Source organism: Mesoplodon densirostris, chromosome 2, assembly GCF_025265405.1.
Source record: "Mesoplodon densirostris isolate mMesDen1 chromosome 2, mMesDen1 primary haplotype, whole genome shotgun sequence".
NCBI classification, from domain to species: Eukaryota; Metazoa; Chordata; class Mammalia; order Artiodactyla; family Ziphiidae; genus Mesoplodon; species Mesoplodon densirostris.
In genome coordinates, this window is record NC_082662.1 from 54351667 (window position 1) to 54375082 (window position 23416).

General features: G+C 39.1%; 1 protein-coding gene across 3 annotated transcripts in view; it reads left to right on the plus strand.

The window, feature by feature from the left end:
* The first annotated feature begins 775 nt into the window (after window positions 1-775).
* The window catches only part of PATJ (PATJ crumbs cell polarity complex component), a 380458-nt gene continuing 357817 nt past the window's right edge, over window positions 776-23416 (plus strand). For all 3 annotated transcript variants that reach the window (XM_060089886.1, XM_060089883.1, XM_060089884.1), the window contains exons 1-6: window positions 776-900; window positions 13420-13476; window positions 13575-13741; window positions 15619-15813; window positions 17136-17275; window positions 22841-23036. In XM_060089886.1, coding sequence (XP_059945869.1) covers window positions 13455-13476; window positions 13575-13741; window positions 15619-15813; window positions 17136-17275; window positions 22841-23036 — 720 coding nt within the window. In that variant the 5' untranslated portion in view covers window positions 776-900; window positions 13420-13454. The remainder of the gene's footprint in view (window positions 901-13419; window positions 13477-13574; window positions 13742-15618; window positions 15814-17135; window positions 17276-22840; window positions 23037-23416) is intronic.

The window sequence follows — 23416 nt, forward strand, 5'->3', positions numbered from 1 at the left end:
ATTGATTCTGTTTACCATTAATGTGTGGACTGTATTAGACAAAATAAAACGCCTATCATCAAAATTCTAGTTAGTTACATTAGAGAGAGTCTAATAAAGCTGTTGTAGGTTCTACACAATCTTTCTCAAAGTCAAGCTATGATATCAAGAACAAAAATGTTAAAACATATAGGGAAGTCAACACTGGACTTATAGTCAGAAGATCCCATCTGGGTCCCAAATTTTGGGCAAATTACTTAACCCGTAGGTGCGCAGTTTCTTCAAATGAGGTAATGTATATAAACTAGCGCCCGGCATATCGCATGCAAATACTGCTAGATTGGTTTCTTTCCTTTCCTCAACTAAATGAGCAAAAAATAACCTCCAGTTATACTTAGATTTAATATGGGGTCAGCGGGTGAAGACGACACAAGGAGGGATGACAGAACGGGAAAGGTAAGAGACAAAGAGGGACCAAGCAGATTTGACGAAATCCTTTCATCAATGTCCTCCTTTAATTTCCATGATTTCAGGTCTCCTCTCAGCCCAGCCATCCTACACCTGTCCAGCCGGATCTCCCCACCACTTGGCTTTTCGTCTGCCCATTTGGCCCTCAGATCCCACCTTTTCCTGCCTCTTTAACCCTCCCTCGCCCAGTAGAACTTTACCTGCAGAAAGTAGAGAAGTCCACCGCCCCCGCGTTCCCCCCCAGAGTCGGCCTCCCGCGGCCCCAGGCTCCCCCGCCCGCCCCTCCCACGCCACCTCGGCGCCCCGCCCCGGCGGAGAGGGTAGGAGGGAGGGGAGGGCCTGCCAGGTGAGGCGCGGTCCTCCTGGGCCTCTCACTTCCGCCCAGGTGAGGGAGGGCTGACGCCGAGTCCGCCCGCCCGACCCGGGCTCCCACCGGCGCCGCCGCCGGACCAGGTAAAGCAGGGGGCTGGGCGTGCGCTACGCGGCGGGGACCCCTCGCCCCGCGTCTGGAGCCTCCGCCGCTGCCCCGGCGCGCTCTCCGCCTGCCCTCCGGCAGGAGTGGGCACGGGAGACCCTGGACGCCGCCGGGCGCTCGGCCGGGCCCGCGGAGGGTGCGGGGCACCGTTCGTCTGCGTCGGGCCCGGTGACCCCGCCGTGGTCCCCGCCCCTCGGTGCAGGGCTTGCCGGAGGCCGCGGGCCACGGAGCCGCCCCTCCCCGGCAGGCCCTGGCGGCACTCAAATCTCGGCCCGGGTCTGTACCGGGAGTGGCCGGGATCAAACTTTGCACCCAAGTGGGTGCCTGTGCTTCGCCCCCAGAGCTGGGCGGAGTCTTTCCCCAACTGGTGACGGTGAAAGAAGTGAACAGGTGGTGGCCTGTTCGGGGTCCCGGAGGAGGGGTTACTCAGATCCCAGCTGAGGGGCCACTTGGCCCCAACCCCATCTGGGAGCCTGGTGGTCACGTAGATGAGTTCCCAGGCCGACATCAGGCCTGGGCTCTGCTAGCCTCACTTTATAGATGGGGAGGACCAGGCGGAGAGTGCTCTGGCTCCAGGCTTTGGGGAAATCGCTGGATTCCTGCTTTATGTCAAGCTCAGGAAAGCGTTTTCAAATCCTTTCCCCCCACCCCCTCCAAAGCGCCTCAGCCCTCCTGGGACACCTAGCAGGCCGAATTAATCTCCCCCTGGAGTGTTCTCTTGGCAGTTTGACATTATCTCCAGATGGCTCTTATCACTTTGGATTCGAATTAGTTGTTTACTGGTTTGCGCGATTGAGAGGGTGGCCTTTAAGGACCTTATTTCCCTAGGCTGCTTCTCAACTGCACTGAGAGTCTGGCCATGGGTAGGTGTGCAATAAACAAGTGTTTCTTAAAAGAACGAAGAAGGCTTCTGGAGACTTAGAAGAAAAATCTGTTACGCCGAGGATGGTAATACTACTTCTAGGCCGTCTAACCTCCTATTGGTTGCCAGTTCATTTGCGCATAACTTGTTAAAAGTAAAGCTAGGGAGGAATGGAGGTAAAAACTCAAATTGGTTCATTTTGCAGCATCAGAAAAAGGTGAGGTCGGGGCTTTTAGCTAAAATGAGCTTGACGTTTCTACGCCCCTAACAACCTTTATAAGGAGAGTTCAAAATTTAAAATAATTAGAAAGTTAATAAATAACGGAGCTGGAAGGTACTTTACAGATAGAATTTGTAAACTGAGTTCTGAAGGCATTTGCCCTTTGCTAATTGAGGTCCTATTAACGGTCACATAAGGTGAGCTTGGTATATCAATAATAGTTGTGTTTAAGGTTGAAGGTAAATTGTATTAATCCCTCATTTGTGTTTAAAGATGCTTTAATAAGTTCAAGTCATGTATTCATATTTTTTATAACTATAAAACTAACATATTCATTGTAGAAAAATTGGAGAGAATTTCCAGAAAAGGAACTAAAAGCACACCAGACCCACCTACCATTGAAAATAATCGCTGATAAAATTATGGTATCTTGCCTTTCAGTTAGTATTCTTAAAAAGAAAAACCTGTATATTTTCCCATGATGAGTTCACTTTTAGAACTTTGTGATTGAGAGGCTCAGCATTCAGTAATCCTTGTAATTGCATTTTTATTTAAAAGCACTTAATAATTATCCTTAAACTAAACAACCAAGTAGTCTGAATTTCCTTGCTTTGTTAAACTTTAACAAAAATACATTAGTTTGGGGAAACTAAAGCGGGGTTTAATTTGTTTATTTAAGATTTTGCTCACCTTGGTAGTAGAGTAAAATTTTGAGAAACAGGACTATTCCACCTTAATTTTTGGGATCGCTTGACCATTGCTCTGTTTTTTGTTTTTGTTTTTTTTTTGCGGTACGCGGGCCTCTCACTGTTGTGGCCTCTCCCGTTGCGGAGCACAGGCTCCGGACCCGTAGGCTCAGCGGCCATGGCTCACGGGCCAAGCCGCTCCGCGGCATGTGGGATCTTCCTGGCCCAGGGCACGAACCCGTGTCCCCTGCATCTGCAGGCGGACTCTCAATCACTGCGCCACCAGGGAAGCCCCTCTGTTTTTTTTTTTTTTTTTCCGTACTCTGATGTTTTTTAGTAGACTTGGATGCCTTTTTTCAAAGTATTCATTCTAGGCTCTGGTGCAAATGGAGAGAGAAGATGGAAAGCCTGCTTATTTTTTGCATTTGTATAACTGTGTAGCCTGTGGAGTTTGGAGACATGGGGTTGGGTCCACCTACTGTGTAACTCTTGGCAAGTTACTTGACTCTGCTTCTGTTTTCCCATTTGTAAATGATCCACCTCACTGAGTTTGGGGAAGTCGAAATGAAATAATGTTCAAGGATGAGTCTTGTAAACTGTAAGCCACTCTTCGCCCACTTTTTGCTCGTTCACTGAGGTATTTAATTCTGATAAAAATAAGGAGCTTTGCTGTTTTTATTGGGAAGAACTCAGATTTGGGAATGGTCTCATACTGATAGTTACTTTGATAAAAGGCATAGAGGCTACATTAGCTGATAAACAGAAGTCTTTGCTAAAAACACTGTACAGGGCTCTTTCTGAAAAGGCCTAGGTTAAAACTGCACTGTCAACATGGTTAGCCAGTTGCCCGTGTGATTAGGCATTTGAAATAGGGCTAGTTGGGATTGAGATGTGCTGTAAATGTAAATACACATCAAATTTTGAAGATTTAGTGTAAAAACCTAAATACCTTGTTATTTTTTATATCACTTACATATTGAAATGATAGTTTATATAAGGATAATTAAAATATATTATTTAAATTAATTTTACTTGTTTCTTTTTACTTTTCATGTGGCTACTAGAAACATTTTAAATTACATATGTGGCTTACATTTTATTTCTATTGAATAGCACTGGGTTAGGATTCAGTGTATGTTTATCCTTAAGAGGGTTTAGTTTACTGAAGCCCTTACATTTCTATTTATAAACCAATTGTTTTTTTTTAAAACTCCCAGCTATAGGCCTCGCCACTCCCACCTCCCTTGTATTCATTGCACTGGTGAAATTTTTTGTTGTTCAGTCTTTTGAGAAGCAACCACTATTGATTACAAAGGAAAAATCTCCGCTAAAATAATTATTAGCTCTTTTGAAGCCCCCAAATATCTTAAATAATTTTGACTGAGAAGAGTTATTAATGATAATAGTAGCTACCATTTATTGAATGTTCACTGTGTGCCAGGCTGCTTTATATCTTATTCAGTCCTTTCAACTGTAAATATTTAATATTTTTTATTAACTATTTTATAAATGAGGTAACTAAAATATAGAGAGATTTAAACAATTGACCGCAACAACACAGAGCTGGTCACAGGAGTAGAACCCAGCTCTCTATGATTTCAAAGCTCGTAAGCTATAGATTCTCCCATATTTCGAGAACTGGTTATTGAACCAACTGGAAAAAAGTTGGTTATCAAAGTAGATATTTAGTTCTAATCCTGTTTTTGTGTTAGTGACCAATAGGAAATGCTCATCAACAGATTAGCTGTGTATGTCATCATGACTAAATCTTAAAAATGTAAAGTTGAGTTAAAAAAAATTGCTGAAGGATAAATATATAGTATAATTACCATTTATATAGTTTAAAAACCTGCCAAACAATAATATTGTAAACAAAGATACTGTGTTTTAAGAATTTCAGATTTGAATTCTGTCTATATGGATTGCATGCATTTGTGAAGCTGCCTTGTGATTGAATGAAGTTAGTAAAATCTCTGTGAAATGAGCATTCTCTAATGTTGATCTTACTCTTAAAAGAACAAAACCAAACTGGTCTTGTTCTTTGCTTTGATGCTGTGCCCACAGTGTCTGGTTGGTAGATAGCTTTGAAGCCCAGGTCTGCAGCCTTTCAGGGACTGTCCTGTTTTCATTTAGTTTTAGCTTTTAATTGATGGGCGTGACTTTGATAATTGGGGCTGGGTAAAGCTTCTACCTTGAGAAAGGCAGTCCCTCTCTGTATTATTCTCTGGAACTTGAAGCTCCAGGGCAGAGTGTGATAGAGAGGAAGATGAGTTAAGTAGATGTTGACAGTCAGGTTTACAAACATTCATTCCCTCTCTATTGAAAATTTGTAATATCTGACTCTCATTTTTAAAGTAGTTACCTGCTAAAAATGTCTTTAACCGTTGACCGTCCCTCCCCCCAAGGTGAAATTAATTTCACTCAGTTGCACTGTCTTCCTGTCATTACCATTTTCAAAGTGCTTTCCCCCTTGTTTTTTTGAAATTGTAAGAAGTTTAATGCATTTGTGAAATGGAGATTATACATTTGTTAAGAAGATAAATGAGATATTATACAGAATGATCCTGCAATGCTCACAGTAAACGCCAAAAAACTAGTTACTTGAATTAGTGACAGATAAAATGGATTTTGGGAAAAGACCAAGAGAAGGAAGAATGGTGAACATTAGTGGGAAGGGTATCCAAAGCATAGTTTGGCCTATTTTGCAATTTGTTAGGATTGTTTTGAATATCACAAGCATGCCAAAAGTGGCATGACTCTATTTCTGGAGAGAAGCTAAGGGCACACAGTCTGCAATGTGGGGAGAATTGAACAGAATATCTGAGGTGGAAACTAATCATTAGTGAGGAGTATGAATGCCTGGTTCTTTCAGTTAGTGACTGGCTACACATCAGAGATCCCTAAGTGTGAAAATTGCCCAGATTTGTATTTTTTGTTGATCATTGGAGAAAACTGCCACCAACAGGAATACAAGAGCATATCATAAAACAGTTTAACTTTGTTCATACATAGTGGCCAAGCTACAGGCAGAAACTGATATGCATTGATTAACTTTGAATAGTTCAATGAGAAAAATTAGTATTTAGCTAATTGGGTTATTCTGATGAAGTGACTCAGTTTTCATTTCTGATTCTGAGTTTAACATGGTGTCTTTCAGCTTTGATGTCCTAAATGTCCAACATTAAGTGGACTTAAAAGTTGCCTATGGCTTAGGCACATGGCCCCAAAATATCAGGATAGTTTTGGAATTTATATATATCTTTTTCCAAAATTCCAGGAGTACAGTGTTTTGGCAGTAGCCAAAAATATAGTATTTTTTACATCTAAGGGGTTTAGAAAAGGCCTTGCCATTTGATAGGGACACAAGGCCAGGACACCTGTCTTGACTATACATTAGGATGACAGCAGATGTGTTTATGTGTAGTTTGAGTGAAGAGCCACCATTTACTCTCTAGCAAGGTGAGTTTGTGTTCCATTTAATCAGTACCTCATAAATGCTGAGCTTTGAGGATAAAGCCATGGTAACTAAACACAATCTGAGCTTTGCACTCCAAAGGAAGCAAAAGAAATTTAAAGTTGTTCATGGACTTCAGTTTTTGAATAACTTCTGAAATCATGACTTCATCTACAGTTAATAGCATTTAGATTGTTCAGAGTCCCTAGTTCCCTTGAGCTCTGGGGAATTGCCATTGAGGAGTTACATGCAGTCTAATTGTGATCTGCCCAATTCACACCTGCAGTTACAGGTTGACTACCTGTACTTCCCCAAACAGATTGCCAGTAATCTCTTCTCTCAATTTTTTAATATAGAAGTATAAGATGTCTTGTTAAACCAAATTTTCAAGGTATAAGGTATCTTGTTCAGTTCAAGAAAGAAACATAAGATGTCTTAGGGAGTTACATTTTTGTGTGCTACTGGGAGTCTGAAGAGTGTGTTTCTCAGGGTCCTTAATTGGCCTACATTCTTAAACTGAGGAGGTTAATAAATCTTTTCAATAAGTTTCCTCCACCTAGAAATTTGAATCAAATTAAATTTCTAACTTTGCATCAGCTTTTCTCAAATATTGCATTAATTGGTGATGGCTAAGGGCATGGGTATTTTTTAAAAGCCACAATATTATAATAATTTCCTTCAATCAAATACCGCAGTGAGCCAGACATGAAAAATTCATGGCACAAACTCTCTTGATCAGTGATGGAGTGGAAGCTGTTGAACATAAAAAACTGCTGGTTCTCTGGAGGCTGTGCAACTATGAGGACAGCGGCACACTGTGGCATTTTAATGTCTAGGCTCTGACTGATTGTAGGTAGCCTATCTATGACAAGGTAGACTCAGCATTACCATGTTTAAACAAACTTGAAATTCCTTGCTGTAAGCCCTGTTAGTTTCTTAGCCAGGCCAAACAGGTCAAAATTGTTTGGTTGAAGATTTCCTATGACCATAAAATGAGTGAAACATAGGTTCCTTTTAGTGTACGTGCTACTTCCTGGATGTTTAGCTATAAAGTTAATTGCATTTCTTCTTCTATCCTCATATACTCTGAAGGCCTTAGTGCCCTTCCCTAGATATTACCCAATGCCGTGAAATTGTAGTATTTTTCCAGGCCTGCTTTGTGGACATAGTTTAGCTTTTATTAAATATGAGTCATAGGGTTGGATGGCCAACCAGTTTCTAACCCTTAACCCTTACCGAGAGACATCTACTACCATGGTTTCCAAAATGTGCAGGACAATCTACTGGGAGAGTAGGAGAATGACAATAAAATCTTGCTTTTTAGTTTTTACCTTACTCTCATGATGTTTTTATTTTATATATGTTTCAAAACACTATGACATATAAATATATTAATGTTTATAATTATAAAAAATAAGGTGAGTGGTCAACATACATTTTTACTGATAGGAATGTGTGTTTAAAAATGTTTGAAGACCACTAATCTATCCTGTTACCAGAATCACCTTTTTATTTTTTTTAAACAATTTGCATTTTCCTTTTTTTTTCAATAAGCAGATATTCATTTTTAATTAATTAATTATTTATTTATTTATTTTTGGCTGTGTTGGGTCTTCATCTCTGTGCGAGGGCTTTCTCCAGTTGTGGCAAGCATACGCCATTCTTCATCGCTGTGCGCGGGCCTCTCAGTATCGTGGCCCCTCTTGTTGCGGAGCACAGGCTCCAGACGCGCAGGCTCAGTAGTTGTGGCTCACGGGCCTAGTTGCTCCGCGGCATGTGGGATCTTCCCAGACCAGGGCTTGAACCCGTGTCCCCTAGCATCAGCAGGCAGATTCTCAACCACTGTGCCACCAGGGAAGCCCCACCTTTTTAAATAGAAATCTGGACTCAATACTTCCCTACTTAAAAGCCTTTGATTACTTCCTGCTGCTTACAGGATAAAGACCAGTCTACTTAGCATTGTTTATAAGAACCCTCTCAAAATAGTCTATCTAAACCAGTGTTTCTCAAACTATCGGTGGTAAAAGATTATGGTTCCCCTCCCTCAGTCTTTCATGGACTGACATTTTTGTAAAATTATTAGAAAAATGAATTGTTGGAAAAATGAAATTACAAAAATAAGTACAATGTAAGTTGTGTTTTGTATTACTAAATTTAATAGATCTACATGACTCTGCCGCATTCCACGATTTCTAAATGCTTATTCCCAGTTTTGGTACTTATCTCTTTGTGGGTCAAGCATCAATCCACAGTCCACACTTGTAGTAACACTGGTCTAAATTACTTTTTTGCCCTTTCTGTTGCTTTTAGAGACCTTATAACAGTTCATTTAGAGCTAGTTACTAGTTTCACTGACAGTCGTGCACTTTTACACCTCTATGCAGCAGTTCTCAAATTGTGGTCTCTAGACTAGCTGCACCAGGATCACAGGGGAACTTTGTTAGAGATGAGGTTCTCAGGGTTCACCTTAGACGTACAGAATCAGAAACACTGGGAGTGGGCCCTGCAATTTGTGTTTTAGCAAGTCCTCAAGGTGATTCTGATGCACACTAAAATTTGAGAAGCACTAACTTAGGGCAGCTCTATATGTCATTCAAACTAGAACACTTTTGAGAGTGAAGTGGAGCACTATTAATGATGCTGGGTAATCTGAGACTATTTTAGGCAAATGAGGACAAATGGTCGCTCTGCTTTTATACTCCATTCTTTTTCTTTTACGAGAGAGGTCTCTACTGTGTTCTCATTCCAGCATTCCCAAACTTCCCCAGGCAGGGGAGTCACTCTGCTTTTATAATTTCTCTGAGCACATGGTACACACCTTTGCCATTGTATGTATGTGCCTTACAGTATAATTATCCTATTGTGTTGTCATTATCTTGCTGTATATCTGTCTTGCTCTCTCATTAGGCCATCTTAGCCATTATCTTTTTGTCCCTTTTACCTTTCAAGATCTAAACATAATACATGTTTTTTAAATAAAATTTAAACAACACTAGTATCTACAAAGTAAAAGTCTAATTTTTTATTTCCCCATCCCCACTTCTACTTCCTGTAAGTTAGCAGTATTATTAAATTGACTATCTTTCTAAATCTAGAAACCTGTGCACACACAAATATGTATTTTTTTCCTTGCAAAAAGGGGCAAATAATGCATATATCCTGAAACTTACTGTCTTCCCTGTTGGGTTGTATATATTAGATAATGTCTCTGTATTAACACAAAGGTTTGAATCGCCAAAGCCTCCTGTAAATGAGAGATCTTACCCAACACCAACCTTAGTCATGACTTGAATGTTACAGGCAGGAGGCTAACACAGGAGCTAGGCACCAACATTCCTGGCCGGAGGGGCCCCCAGCCAGTAGACACAGCTTCCAAAGAATGTCACTTTCTCATATTAGGACATATTATCAGCATGCTTAAAATACCTACTTATATATAGACTGACATTAAGTCACTTATAAACATATTCATAACAGACTTTTACTGTGATTTTTAGTGTGTTTATAGAAGCAAAATTCAACCTTGGGACACATTTTTGTTTGTTTGTTTTGGGTTATCAGACAAGTTGTGAACAATATATACAGAAACATTTTCTTAAAGGAAGCCTCTTCTGTTTGGGGAGTCCCAAGGTTTGTACTCCATTAGTTACCCAAATAGAAAATGTCTTTGTGATTACCTCCCATGTTCCAGCCAGCCAAGCTCTATAAATCCATATGTTCTCAGATTATTTACAAAAGCAATTAAGATAGATCAGGTATTTCCTGACATTTTAAAATGAGGACTCTGTTATCTATTAAAAACCTTTAGCTTGTTTGCATGGAGGTCTGGTATCAAGCTGGGAATCCCCAGCTGAAGGATTGAGTCACAGGCTTGCTGTTAACCGTTTCTTACCCATTCCTGTTTCCATACTTTCCAACCAACTTTATTATTTTAATGGCTGATTACATTTGATAGTTGAATTTTTCCAGGAGTTTTGTTATTAAAAACAATGCAGGGCTTCCCTGGTGGCGCAGTGGTTGAGAGTCCGCCTGCCAATGCAGGGGACACGGGTTCGTGCCCTGGTCTGGGAAGATCCCACATGCCGCGAAGCGGCTGGGCCTGTGCAGCCGGAGGCTGTGCTCCGCAACGAGAGAGGCCACAGCAGTGAGAGGCCCGCATACCGAAAAAAAAAAACCAAAAACCAAAAACCAAAAAAAACCAATGCAGTAAATATACTTGTACACACATCTGTGTGCCTTTTTGCAAATACTTCTTTAGGAGAGACACTCAGAAGAGATATTCTGGGTAGAAGAGAATATAAATTTAATATATTGATAGATATTTGCTCAGTTGCTCTCCTAAAAGAATGTGCAAATTTATATTCCCACCTGTTTTTTTTTTTTTTTTTTTTTGCGGTACGCGAGCCTCTTACTGTTGTGGCCTCTCCCATTGCGGAGCACAGGCTCCAGATGAGCAGGCTTACCAGCCATGACTCACAGGCCTAGCCGCTCCACGGCATGTGGGATCTTCCCGGACCGGGGCACGAACCCGTGTCCCCTGCATTGTCAGGCGGACTCTCAACCAATGCACCACCAGGGAAGCCCCCACCTGTTTTTCTGTGACATCTGGAGTACAGTCTATTATTAGAAAAAAAATGGCAATCTAACAATAAAAAATAGCACCTCATAGTTTTAGCTTACCTTCTTTGATTTAGAGAGGCTGATGTATTAATGATCCCAACATGCTCTTGTCAGTCCTTTTAGGCTAGTGCTGCTACAGAAAAGGACAGTGCCGTTGTGACTGCCCTTCCATTATTTACAGTTACCTGTCAATCGGTAGTTTTAAGGGTTTCACAGTTGAGATGCTGAGCACGTCAGAAGTGTTTCTGTGATGCTCTATTCAGCAGTTCTTTTGGTAGTTCTCATGGAATCCCGTGAATATTTTTTTTTTTTTTTTTTTTTTTTTTTTTTTTTTCTTTTTGCGGTATGTGGGCCTCTCACTGTTGTGGCCTCTCCCGTTGCGGAGCACAGGCTCCGGACGCGCAGGCCCAGCGGCCATGGCTCACGGGCCCAGCCGCTCCGCGGCATATGGGATCCTCCCAGACCGGGGCACGAACCCGTATCCCCTGCATCGGCAGGCGGACTCTCAACCACTGCGCCACCAGGGAGGCCCCCTCCCGTGAATATTTTGATGGAATACATGAATCCTTTTATCAATGCCAAAGGCATTCCTTACTGGTTTTTAATATGCTGTCTTACTTAATGACCTTGAATTAGAAGATAAAGATTGTGTTTAGCAACTGTATCCAGGGATGATGTAAGAACATTTTGACTGTACAGTGCTCATATTTCTTAGATGGTTTATTACAACAGTGTACCACTAGTGAAAATGACCACTGTGAAAGTGCCATTTTTGACACAACAAAGGGTTTGCTAACTTTTTGAGGGTTTTTTTTTTAATGAATTTATTTATTTATATATTTTTGGCTGTGTTGGGCCTTTGTTGCTGCACGCAAGCTTTAGCTGCGGTGAGCGGGGGCTACTCTTCATTGTGGTGCGCAGGCTTCTCATTGTGGTGGCGTCTCTTGTTGCGGAGCATGGGCTCTAGGCACGTGAGCTCAAGTGCAGGCTCAGCAGTTGTGGTGCACGGGCTTAGTTGCTTCGTGGCATGTGGGATCTTCCCGGACCAGGTCTTGAACCTGTGTCCCCTGCATTGGCAGGTGGATTCTTAACAACTGCGCCACCAGGGAAGTCGCAGCTTTTTGAGTTTTGATTACATTTTAGGCTAGTTTTCAGCAAATCACTAGAATTAAAAAAAAATTATCCATGGAAAATGCCATATTGGGTGATTACCTTTTGGAGACTCTCTCAGATGACTAGTTTGAGGGTTTTTCCCCCAAATCTCTCTAATATCTTCTTGATCCCTTATTTGTATATTCCTTTCCAGTCTAGAATCTTTTTTTTAAAAAAATTAACTTTATTAAAGCATAACTTACATATGATAAAACAATTAAAAATATATAGTTCAATGAAGTTTGACAAATGTGTACATCTGTGTAAACAATACTCCTTTCAAAACATAGAACATTCCCATCACCCCAAAAATCTCCCTCAAATGTCTTCCCAGTCAACTCCTTTCCACCCTGCCCAAGTAAACTAATCTATAACTGTATATTCAACTTCATATGAGTGGAATCGTACAACTTACATCCATTTTGTCTGTTTTCTTTCCCTCAGCCTACTGTTTTTGAGATTCACCCATGTTCTGTGTGTCAGTAATGTTTTCCCTTTTTATCTCTGGGTATTTTATTATGTTTACATACCATAACTGATTTATCCATTCACCTATTATTAGATATTTGGGTTTTTCTAGTTTTGGGCTTTTATAAATAAAAATTCTGTGAACATTCTTTTTTGGTTTTTTTGTTCCTTTTGTTTTTTTGGCCAACCCTGTGGCTTACTGGATCTTAGTTCCCTGACCGGAGATTGAACTCAGGCCCTCGGCAGTGAAAGTGCCGAGTCCTAACCACTGGACCTCCAGGGAATTCCCTGAGCATTCTTTTATAAGTCTTTTGCAGGCATATATTTTCATTTCTCTTGGGTAAGTAAGTAGGAGTGGAAGTGCTGGGTCATATAGTAAGTGTAGTTTTAACTTTCAAAAAACTGCCAAACAATTATTCAAAGTGTTTGTGCCATTTTACATTCCTACTAGCAACGTGTCAGAATTCCAGTTGCTGCACATCTTTGTCAGCGCTTAGTATTATCTGTTGTTTTGGTTTTTAGCCATCTTAGTGGCTGTGTAGTGGCTTTTAATCTGAATTTCCTGAATGAAGTTTTTTTTTTTTTTTTTTTTTGGGTGACTGCGTTGGGTCCTCGTTGCTGTGCCTGGGCTTTCTCTGGTTGCAGTGAGCAGAGGCAACTCTTTGTTGTGGTGCAGGGGCTTCTCATTGCGGTGGCTTCTCGTTGCAGAGCATGGGCTCTAGGCGCACAGGCTTCAGTAGTTGCAGCACGTGGGCTTCAGTAGTTGTGGCTCACAGGCTGTAGAGCATAGGCTTGGTAGTTGTGGCGTACAGGCTTAGTTGCTCTGCGGCATGTGCGATCTTCCTGGATCAGGGCTCAAACCCATGTCCCCTGTATTGGCAGGCGGATTCTTAACCACTGTGGCACCAGGGAAGCCCTGAGTGAAGTCTTTTGATGGAGAATGTTCTTGAGGTTTTCTTTAATTTTTCTATAGGGCTATAGACTTGTATACACTAATGGTAAATCTTTTTTTTTTCTTTAAAATTTTTTCTTTAGGTTTCTTTAAAAGTGATTGAAGACAATAATTCAAAATGCCTGAAAATCCTGCTACAGGTAAACTAGATATATACTTCTATCACTAAATTAATTATTCAAAAATGGAATATAAGATGGGATTTAACTTGTACTCTTACTATCCTTCTTCAAACAAGATAAATTGCAGGTCCTGCAAGTTCTTGATCGCTTGAAAATAAAATTGCAGGAGAAGGGTGACACTTCGCAGAATGAGAAGCTCTCTATGTTTTATGAGACACTAAAGAGCCCTCTTTTCAACCAGATACTCACTCTTCAACAGTCCATCAAGCAACTGAAGGGGCAAGTAAGTTACCCATCAGGGTTTTACATATTGATATATTCAAACCAGCAAAGAATATAGAAAGAAATAGGTGTAAACTGTCTACCCTTTTTTTTTTTTTTTTTTTTTTTTGCGGTGTGCAGGCCTCTCACTGTGTGGCCTCTCCCGTTGCGGGGCACATGCTCCGGACGCGCAGGCTCAGTGGCCGTGGCTCACGGGCCCAGCTGCTCCGCGGCATGTGGGATCTTCCCGGACCTGGGCACGAACCCGTGTCCCTTGCATCAGCAGGCAGACTCTCAACCACTGCGCCACCAGGGAAGCCCTGTCTATTCTTAATTCAGTAAAGAGACTGTATTGGGACTTGTGACCTGTGGGTAGCATTGGCATGGATAGTTTAAAAATTTTGGTAATAAATTTTGTGTTTGGCTTTGGAATATGGTTTTTGTACTTATTTATGTAAAGGTCAGATGCTTTCAGAATTCTCAACATTTTCTTCAAAATTACAGGACTCATATCACCTCGGCTTAGAGTGACGTAAATTAAGAGTTTTAACTGTCCTCTTGGTTGTTCTCTTTTGGGGTCAGGGATGGCAAATTGATTTTAAATCATCTATTCTAGAAGCTGAACTTGAATAGTAGCTATCTTATAGATTAAATTTGGGCAGAATTTTAAATGTAATTGAAGTTAATGTAGCAGAGTTGTTATGTGAAAATTAAAATTTGGAAAAAAAACGCTTTTTGCTGATAAACCAAAATGCCTATCCGTAAATATTTAGCAAGTGATTTTTGTATAACTAACTAAGGATTTAATTCTGCACATATGTCTTACTGTGAATTTCTGTCTTTAGATCAAAATTTATACCAGAATTTTAGCACTCTCCATATTGAAGGTTAGATTTATGTATTCTCTGATCATGGAATGAGTACATCACAGCAGTGAATGCTGTTGGTAGGAATAGAAATTGGGAAAGATCACTACAAATCAATCACTGTTACTGGACTAAGAGTGGACTTAACCAGCCTCTTCATCATAATAACAATCTTTTATGTTTATATAGTTTGCAGTTGTTATATAAATAATCATATCATATTCATTCAAGTATAAAATCCCCGTGATTTTTTTCCTGTCATTGCTTTCGTAGAGTTTCTACAGGTGTTGATTTTTTTCTATGAAGTCCTGTTGAGATTTGTTCTTGATGTTACCTTTGTTCCATTGTGTTGGCACTTGTTTCAGCCAATGATATTTTAAAAATTAACTTCTGTTTTCCTTTTTCCATAATTACTGGATTTTCCCCCAATTTTTTTTTTAATTAGTGTTTAAGTGACTCTGAAATTCATCTGCTACTAATCTTGGGCAAGTTACTTAATCCCTGTGTGCCTCAGTTCTTATGTTCACAAAATGAAATAAGAATATCTCCTAGGGCTGTTGTAAGGATTAAATGAGATATTACATAAGAGTTTTGGTATAGTACTTCGCTTATAGCAAGCATTTAATAAATACTGAGTTATTTTTGTTACATACCACCTGCAGATCTTTTGTGCCTCTCCACATGGAAATGTATAGATAAATGCAAAAAGGCTCAGTGTCTTACATGTGTGTTTATATGACTGAATGTGTCTGTGTCTGAAGTGTAATAAGCTGTTGAACATGCTATTAACTTGAGGTAATTGTAGAAGGCAGGAAATGAGAACAAATTAAACATTTTGTGTAATACTAAATAAAAAATTTATAGCCTTATAAACACAGGTTCATGTATCTGTATCTTATTTCTTTCGTGTGTATGTATTTAGCATGCCATTATTCATGTGATGAACAAAAATAATATTTAATAAATAGAAATATTTTTTGTCTATAGGTTTCTGTTGATAATTCTCTCTCTCTCTTTTTTTTTTCTCCAACAGCTCAGCCATCTACCCTCAGATTGTTCAGCCAACTTTGATTTTTCTAGGAAAGGTCTATTGGTGTTCACGGATGGTGCCATTACTAATGGAAATGCCCATAGGTCCTCTAATAACTTGACTGTATCTGGGTTATTTCCTTGGACCCCAAAGTTGGGAAATGAAGATTTTAACTCAATCATGCAACAGATGGCTCAGGTAAAGTTATATCTTGTCATGGGAATATTTAGTTTTATTTCTTCTATTATAGGTTAAAAAAGAAACCTACACTCACTCTCTTTGCCTTTAAAATGTGTTAATCTGTGTTTTGTTTGCTTGTGGTTTTATACTGTTAGGAGGAATTGATACTATTTTCTAATATGTGTGTTGGAAATTTATTTGTTTAAAATTTCATAAGGAAAATATCCATGTGTGTGGTGAGGAGAGTTTTCAAGACACTGACTCCAATTGACACATCTGTACACTTGTAAGGAAAAAGATTCTTATGGTTTTGCTCATAGGAGGAAAATTAATATGTCTACCAGAAGTGAAGTAACTCCTTTGAAACTATTTTAAATTTTATGTAAAAAAGAATTAATGGGAGTTAGAACTAACATAATTTGGAAAATCGAGTGAAACATTTGAAAGAGTAATCCATTTTATTCTTAATACCTATTAAAAATTAAATAATAGACAGTTGAATTTTTGGATGTTAGTTTTCTGTTTGTTCAACATACCTTCTAACAAGTATCCAAAAAAATGAAACTTGAGTTTGAAAGTTAAAAAGAATCTGTTTAAGGTGTAATAGTTAAATAATGTTCTATACCTAATTCCTTTTTTGATCTTACTGCTCTATACCCTTAATTTGACTAATAATTATTTTTATGTGATGCTTTTATTAGTTGATTACATTTATGATGTTTTCATGTCATAAGTGCAATTATTAGCCAAAGTAATAAAATACTTGTTTGTCACAGGTAAACCCATTTGAATGGTGGCCTTTCTGCAATCTTCTGAATTAACCTAATAAAATGGAATATTAATTTACCATGATAGAATTAAAAACAGAACCCTAAAAAATGCAGCTTCTTCTGACTTAGGGCCCAACATTAGTATATTTTTGATAAATCTAATTTATTTTCCTCATTTAAAAATTTATTTTGCTTCAAGAGAATTTGAGAAATTCCGTGTTCAAAGTAATTTAGAATTTACTGTGGGAAAAGACATTTTTCCCAGGAATTTTCATCCAGCTAGGAATTCATCTCATACTGTGAATGAAGTGTGAAAATACCTCTCTAATTCCCTGAGGTTGCAGAACACTGCCCGTGCCCTCTTATGTTGTCCTGAAAATAATCAAGTGAGAGGATTTCCGTAAATAATTTATTACTGAAATGCTGAGTTTATTTGGTTTTCTAGAAATGACTTAGGAGAAGTTATTTTGGGGCTATTCACAAAATAGAAACTTCAGTTCTTCAGAAAGGGTGTGTTGGTTAAATGTAAACTTCACTGACTTTTTTTTTTTTTAAATCCCCCTTCATTAGGGCCGGCAAATTGAATATATAGATATAGAACGGCCCTCAACTGGAGGCCTTGGATTCAGTGTGGTGGCCTTCAGAGGTCAAAATCTGGGAGAAGTTGACATTTTCGTGAAGGAAGTACAGCCAGGGAGTATAGCTAGCAGGTGAGGAAGGATGTTCATTTTGTGTTTTGCTAATTTTTTTTCTGACAATTCTGAAAACATTATTATAAAGAGAATAAGAAACAAGTCATACAAAACAGTTGACAATAGCAGCAACATTTTCTCTTCCTATGCAGTTTTTAGGCCTTTTGCAGGTATTCTCACATATACTTGTGTCAGCAGTCTAGCTAGTAGTATCATTAGTCCATTTTATAGATGAGAATGCTGAGTTTCAGAGTTTCAGTGGTTTACCTATAGTCACAGAGCTATTAGTGCTGGAACCATGATGTGATTCCAAGACTGTCCAATGGCAAAGCTAGTGTTCTTTCTACTCCATCACACACTCTCACAATTGAGCGTGATATTTTAGCTATGGTCTGATCAATAAGATAGGCACATTGAAATTCACATTCTGCATACTATATTGTTTATTTATTTATTAAAAAAATTTAAATTTATTTATTTACTTTTGGCTGTGTTTGGTCTTCATTGCTGCGCACAGGCTTTCTCTAGTTGCAGCAAGCGGGGGCTACTTTTCATTGCAGTGTGCGGACTTCTCATTGTGGTGGCTTCTCTTGTTGTGGAGCATGGGCTCTAGGCCCGCGGGTTTCAGTAGTTGTGGTGAGTGGGCTCAGCAGTTGTGGCATGCAGGCTCTAGAGCACAGACTCGGTAGTTGTGGCGCACGGGCTTAGTTGCTCCGCAGCATGTGGGATCTTCCCGGACTAGGGCTCGAACCCATGTCCCTGGCATTGGCAGGTGGATTCTTAATCACTGTGCCACCAGGGAAGTCCTATATTGTTTATTAAACTTGATATTACAACAGCTTTTTTGGTGATCATAACACACTGTTGATTATTTCACTTATTGTCAATGAAAATCCCTCTCAAGTCTATGTGACCCACCCACCCCCACCCCCACCCCCAGCCCATTGCACTTGTGCCTGGGCAGTATTTTTTTAAGGGTTGTGTGCAAGACTTGTATTTTATTTCTATTTGATTTCAGATCTTTAGTTTATTACTCATTTAAAAAGCACAGTATTCATTATATTACTGTTGCCTGTTAGAAAACTAGCAGCAGTAGCATAACTATTACAAAAAATTTCTCAGTTAATAATATATTTTTGAACTCACATTATCCATTCATGGGGATCAGGGTTATAGTCTCCCCAACTGAAAGTTCAGAAATAATGGATTTTCATGACTTTGTATTATTCTACCATCTAATGTAGCATTTCCTCAAGTTTGTTCTGAGGAGCCATAGCAATGGTCAACTATATTTGAGAAACTCCTGTTCTTGGAGATTGGTTATACATACTTAGGGTAATCATATAATTTACTGTCCAAGTTGGGACAGTTTTGGGGGTGAGAGGGTGTGCCATTAATAATGACACTAAGATAGCACGTATAAACTAGGACTATTCTGGCAAACCTAGACAATCCAGGGTAAACCTGAACTTAGAGTCACTTAATATTAGCTTCTTTAATACTATGAAGTCCCTTGACAAAAAGCCTATTTAACTTTGATTGGCCCAAGTTTTCTTTTTAATTTTTTGAACTTAAAAATCATTATTGGGATATAATTCACATGACATAAATGTCACCATTTTAAGGTGTACAATTCAGTAGTTTTTAGTGTATTTTCAATGTTTCAACCTTTCTGTGGTCCATTCTTATGTCTCAGTTACTCTGTACTAATAGTTCTGTAAGTACAAATTGAGATCAGCACTTCCAAAAAGAGGAGTTTCATATTTGAGTATGTAAAGATCCTTGACCAAGGCCAAGGAGTCAGGTGGCTTCCCATAGGCAGTGATGCTTGAAGGGAAATTTGAGAGGTGACATTGGAGTCCGCAGAGGGCAGAAGGTGTCAGGGAGAGGAATAGACGCTTTACTGGTAGCCCTGGTAAACTCCATCTTTGGAGTATGTCTGGTATTTACCTGGTGTGGGAGCTTAGTGCAAAGCAGTGTAAGAAGGGGCTGGAGAGAGGAAGGGGCCAGCCATGCAGGACCTTCCAGATCATCATAAATGGTCTTCCTTTCTTCTGAGGACTTTCCACATAGAACTGTGTTATTTTATGAGCTTGCCTAACCCCTGTTGGCTCTCAAAGTCATGGAAATCCATCATTGCTGAATGTTGCAATGGAGAGACAAGAGCTGGTTTCCCCTTGAATGGAAAGGGGAATTCAATTCAATTGAATTGAATTCAATTATATATATAGTATGAGAGAGTTAAATTAGAAGTAATAGTAGCAGTAAAATGAATACTATTCAACTTTAGAATGCATCAAAATCATATTTTCCAGGAGACTTCTCTGCAGCTTGTTTATTTTGGGTTGAGTTTATATTTCCTAGGCAGATACTAACTGGAAAGAAATGAGATGTTCTGGAAGTCTACTGGGTAGAGGGAAAGGTAGATTAAAATAGATTGATTCCCAGAAAAGAGAAAATTTGAGTGTGAGTAAATTAAGGACTGACTTATGCAAAAAAATATCAAGGTTAAAAAGTTTTAAGAGTAACATTCATTTGGGATTAATTAAGAAATTTCCCTTAATGAACAAGCTGTGAATAGGAATTTAGGTGATGAAGTTAGAGAAAGGACAATGTAGGAGATGGGAAAATGGAAGGTATTCCTGGATATTGTCCTGTAGTGGTCACATTTAAAAATAAATGTTTCTTGGCACGGTTTTTGAAGGCGCTAGCCTCCTGTGTTCCCTCTTTGCCTGGCAAAGAATACAACTACTCTTTCTCTTTCCTCCTTTAAAAAAATAATGTTTCTTAAAAAAAAAGCAGTTTCTTTAGGACTAGGGAAAAGTTCACAAGCAACATTCGCAATTTTAAAATTATATATTTCAAAATGATGAAAATCATTATGAAAATAATACATGCCTATAATATAAAATATAGAAATATAATTACCCCTCCCCCCCAAAAAAAAGCTCTTGGACTTTGACCACCCTGAGACAACTATAGGAAATACACTAGAAAGTTTTTTGTTTGTCTCTTTATTTGGTTGCGTCAGGTCTTAGTCGTGGCAGGTGGGTTCCTTAGTTGTGGAATGTGAACTCTTAGTTGCGGCATGTGAACTCTTAGTTGCGGCATGCATGTGGGATCTAGTTCCCATGCCAGGGATCGAACCTGGGCCGACTGCATTGGGAGCGTGGAGTCTTAACCACTGTGCCACCAGGGAAGTCCCTAGAAAGTTTTCTTTTCTTTTCTTTTCTTCTTCTTTTTTTTTTTTTTTTGGCCATGCTGTGCAGCTTGTGGGATCTTAATTCCCCAACCAGGAACTGAACCTGGGCCACAGCAGTGAAAGTGCGGAGTCCTAAGCACTAGACAGCCAGGGAATTCCCTAGAATGTTTTCTTTTTATAAAGACAATGTCTTAGAATATATGCAATTTTATATCATTCTTATTTTCTAATATAACATAAGCCTTTCCTAATAGTCATAAAAAGATATATAAGCAAGATTTTTAATGCAACATGGTCTATTGTGAGAGCCACCCACAATTTTGGCATGAAAATTGAAATATCCAACTTGTTAGTTCCAAAGGAGAATCTAAAATGTCTGAATCCCTGTCCTCAGAAAACTTAAAATCTAACAGGGAAGGATATAGTTAGCTCTGTGGACAGCATACTTAGTATAAATGGATGTTCAGTGAGTGATAAATAAGTGGCTCAGAGCACCATGATAATGAGGTGAGTGATGAAGGGAGAGCGAGACAGAGACGAGACACTCAGTTGCAACGTGGAGGGTGGATTGAATTTGGCTGAGCAGAGTGGAAGGGCATTGGAGATGGAGAAAACCATTTACACAAAAGCAGGAAATACCAGACATGTTTGAGAGGGAAAGAGTAAATCAGGATAGTTGGAAAAGAGGTTTATATAGGGAGGAAGCCAAGTTGGAAGAGTACTTTGGGGCCAAATGTAGAGACCTTTGAATACCAACCAAGTTTACATTGTGTCCTCGAGGTCAGAAGTTAACCAAATTCTGGTCCATGATAAAGTTTTGCTGAATCTGCTGTGACCTGAGAAAAAATAAGGACAATATAATGGAATTTTCATAATTCTAAATTTATGAGTTAGACTTCTCTGTTCTGAGATGAATCCCTTCTCAGGGAGATTTTTTTATATTGAAGGTTAAAGATATTCTTTTATAAAATAGTCATAACAAGAGTTTGTTTACTTTCCTTTGACTCTCTCCTTATTGGTCAACAACTATAGATAATCATTATATACTTTCCAGTTGGGGAATACTAGCATGAAGAGAGCCTAGAAAAATAAACCTTGAGGAATTTTACAAATTAGGTTTTAGGTATTCGATAAGGATCTCAATTGGATGGTTGACATTGGGAATAGAAAGGAGGAGATGGTGGTGCAAGAGAGATAAAGAAAGATAAGAAAGAATTGTGGTGATAATGAAGAAACAGGAAGAGCAGGAGGGGTGTATAGGAGATAATGAGGTCAAATATAGCAAACTAGAGTAAATCCTACTCTTAGTATGCACTTTAAGAAGTTAAAGAGTATGGTTTAGAGTCAGACTACTTAGATAAGATGCTAAGCTTGCTTTAATTTTTTGCAGGTCAAATTTAACCAAGTACTTTAAAAGGTGATTGTGAGGAATAAAGGAGATAATGCCTATAAAGCATTTAGCACACTTCCTAGCTCATAATAAGTGCTCAGTAAATATTAACTATAATAGTACTTTTTTTCTTAAGATTTTGCTAATTTCTTTTAAAAATTTCTTTTAAAAAATCCTTTTTACATTGGTTAGCAGTTGGGAAATTTGTGATTGGGACAGAGAGAAGGGCTCAGATACAGATTTGGAAATAATCTCTATTGATTTTCATGGAGAGTTTGGCCTCTGTTGACAAATGTAAAGGACAATGGGGAAGTAAAGGACAATGGGGATGGGATGAAGTAAAGGACAACGGGGATGGGATGGGATGAATCTGTTAGAGAGGAGGTTATTGGTGAACATATAGCCCTGTATGGTACATGCAGAAGTCAGATTGGAAGGGGGTCAGGAGTACAGGCTTGGTGCCACAATGAGGACAATGTCCATACTTGCAAAACCTTAGCAACAGGGCCCTATACATTGTTTTTGCTTATTTTTCTAGCCATGTGGCTTTTAAAATGTGTGTGTGGGGCTTCCCTGGTGGCGCAGTGGTTGAGAGTCCGCCTGCTGATGCAGGGGACACGGGTTCGTGCCCCGGTCCGGGAGGATCCCACATGCCGCCGAGTGGCTGGGCCCGTGAGCCATGGCCGCTGAGCCTGCACGTCCGGAGCCAGTGCTCCGCAATGGGAGAGGCCACAACAGTGAGAGGCCCGCATACTGCAAAAAAAAAAAAAAAAAAAAAAAAATGTGTGTGTGTAGGGATGCACTACTTAATTGGTTAATTAGTTAATAAGTGCTTTAATGAAAAGCAGTCTGAAGAGCTCTTTTATATTATACAATTAAATATTTCAATAAATGTACTAAGTGAAGTAATACCATAATATATAAACTGCCTGAATAGTAGATTTTAAGAGTCAGGCTATTATGTCACTTAAAATTTTCTTATTTCATCAAGGGATCAAAGGTTAAAGGAAAATGACCAAATATTGGCTATTAATCACACACCACTGGATCAGAACATTTCCCACCAGCAAGCAATTGCATTGTTACAACAAACCACTGGATCTTTGCATCTGGTTGTGGCCAGGGAACCAGTCCACACAAAAAGCAGCACTTCTACCAGCCTAACTGATGCAAATCTGCCTGAAATGGTGAGTTGCAAATTTGGAAAAACACTTAATTTTGAATTACGCCTTTGATTTTAAGAAGTGTAAAGACATTTAGAAAATGTCATTTTATTTGTCATAGTTCAAGAAAGATGATTATATCTCCAAATGCAGCATTAGCATGTTAAACAAGATATTTCATGGGGGGTTTTGTTTTGTTTTTTCAATGTCCTATGATTCTCCTTGTTTAAGATTATTATTTAATATAGGGGGCAGATTGTAGTATTGGGTATAATTTGGTGAAGGAAGGAATTCCTTGGTGATGTAATCACTTAATTAAGCTGGGAGTTTTTATTAGAGATTTACTATTGAGTTTTTTTTTTTTTTTTTAAACTGGAGTACGAATATATGTGTTCTTTATTAGA